This window comes from Gobio gobio (genome assembly GCF_949357685.1).
Source record: "Gobio gobio genome assembly, chromosome: 11".
NCBI classification, from domain to species: Eukaryota; Metazoa; Chordata; class Actinopteri; order Cypriniformes; family Gobionidae; genus Gobio; species Gobio gobio.
The window spans coordinates 53,323,630-53,325,539 of record NC_137104.1 but is presented as its reverse complement, the minus strand read 5'-3'; the positions used below and the strand labels follow the sequence as shown (position 1 = coordinate 53,325,539).

The window sequence follows — 1,910 nt, the reverse complement described above, 5'->3', positions numbered from 1 at the left end:
TATACAAAAATAATACAATAATTATGATCATATAAATAAACCCTTGCGTCTTCAGGCAGGCTTCGGGAAAAAATCTGGCGAAGGCGTGGACGTCTCACAGCGTCATTAAGCCATCCAGTTCAACGCTGGTCCCGGGAGATTTTTTTATGGATTAAATTAAGTACTTCCATCTTCATTTCCCACCTGATCGCAGCCATATAAATCCCAACAGCTGATCAACAGACTTCAGAAAGCCCGACGCCTTCAGACGGAACAGCTGGGAGTTAAAGCAGGAGAGACGGGAGCGAGCAGGCTGACGCAGACTCAGCTGTTTCACGGTCCTTTCTGTGTCTTAGGGGTAGAAAAGCAGCTCGGAAACAAGAGGACTAGTTAGTTTAAACTTGAAGCTCGAACCTGGAAGATACGATCGTCGTGAAGGGTCCCAGCGGAGCTAAAGGGAGCGGAGAGAGAGAGAGAGAGAGAGAGAGAGAGAGAGAGAGAGAGAGAGAGAGAGAGAGAGAGAGAGAGAGAGAGAGAGAGAGAGAGAGAGAGAGAGAGAGAGAGAGAGAGAGAGAGAGAGAGAGAGAGAGAGAGAGAGAGAGAGAGAGAGAGAGAGAGAGAGAGAGAGAGAGAGAGAGAGAGGCTGTCCAGTGCTGAATACGCGCCGCGGAACGGGAGCTGTCCAGTGCTGAAGTTGCATTTCTGCCGAACGCATCGCGGCGACGCGCTGCATCAACACAAGCGCATTCAGGGGCTCGAGGGTCTGCCGTAACCCTGTGCTGGCATCCGAATCTCGGCAATACCGAAGAGGAACGACGCTAAAAAAAGAAAATAAAAAAACCCGCGTTTTGCTCCAGCGTTGCATGAGGAAAAGCGTGCGATTCGACCGGCGGACGAGTGTTTTCCCCCTTCAACCTGAAACATGCCAAGGTCTTTCCTGGTCAAAAAGGTTAAGCTCGATGATTTCTCATCCGCTGATCTGGAGAGCTCCTATGGCAGATCCAGGGCAGACCTCAGCCTGCGCTTTCACGAGAAAGGTAATTGATCTCATTTGTTTTTTTTGCATAAACATCTATAGCACGCGTGCATGCTGGCGTTTGATGCTTTGTAATCGTAACCTCGGCGTTGACCCGCACTCGCATCGCGTTCAGCGCCGTCAGGCGCAGCAGTTTTTTGTCGAGTCGGCACATTTCAGGTGTTGCGCTCTTTCACGCACGCATTCGACTCGCTCGGAGGCGCATTTTTTTTTTTTTTTTGCAACAAGTACTCCGCGTTCGCACCACGTGTGATGGAATTATCCACGCACACAGCCTATTAAGCGAGCGCTTGATCATGTTTCATGTTATTATTCACGCTCTACATAACCTGCGCTTTGCATACGCAGCCCCTCATAGAATATTCATGCGCGCTCTTATTCGGGGGTGATATCTTCCGTGCGTTCCGACCTCATTTCAATGCAATTGAAACTGTGTTTAAATGGGCTAACATGGGTTAATGTAGAGTCTGATTGAGACACTGTGTGCGTCTTTCCAGGGTACATCAGCGACTACATGACCCCGGCCCCGTACGACGGCGACGGAGAGAGCGATGGCGGCATCAAAGTGCCCTCTCCAGGGCCCATTTACGACAGCATCCACAGCGATTACGGCGCGCCGGATTCCGACCAGCCCGACAGCCCGCAGTCGGAGATCTCCTCGGGCTACATCAACGGGGACAACGCGGTCAGCGAGGGCTACACGGTGGACGCCTTCTTCATCACGGACGGGAGGTCGAGGAGAAAAGCCATCAGCAGCCCGAGGAGCCACCAGCGGCACACGTGCAACGAGTGCGGAAAGACCTACGCCACGTCTTCCAACCTGAGCAGACACAAGCAGACGCACCGCAGCATGGACAGCAAAATGGCCAAGAAGTGCCCCACCTGCGGGAAGGTT

General features: G+C 52.1%; 1 protein-coding gene across 1 annotated transcript in view; it reads left to right on the top strand.

Annotated features, from left to right (window-relative positions):
• The first annotated feature begins 544 nt into the window (after window positions 1-544).
• scrt1a (scratch family zinc finger 1a) overlaps window positions 545-1,910 on the top strand; it is a 2,770-nt gene continuing 1,404 nt past the window's right edge. The window contains exons 1-2 of the mRNA XM_079829815.1: window positions 545-1,016; window positions 1,513-1,910. The exon at window positions 1,513-1,910 is cut by the window's right edge and continues 1,404 nt beyond it. Coding sequence (XP_079685941.1) covers window positions 902-1,016; window positions 1,513-1,910 — 513 coding nt within the window. The 5' untranslated portion in view covers window positions 545-901. The remainder of the gene's footprint in view (window positions 1,017-1,512) is intronic.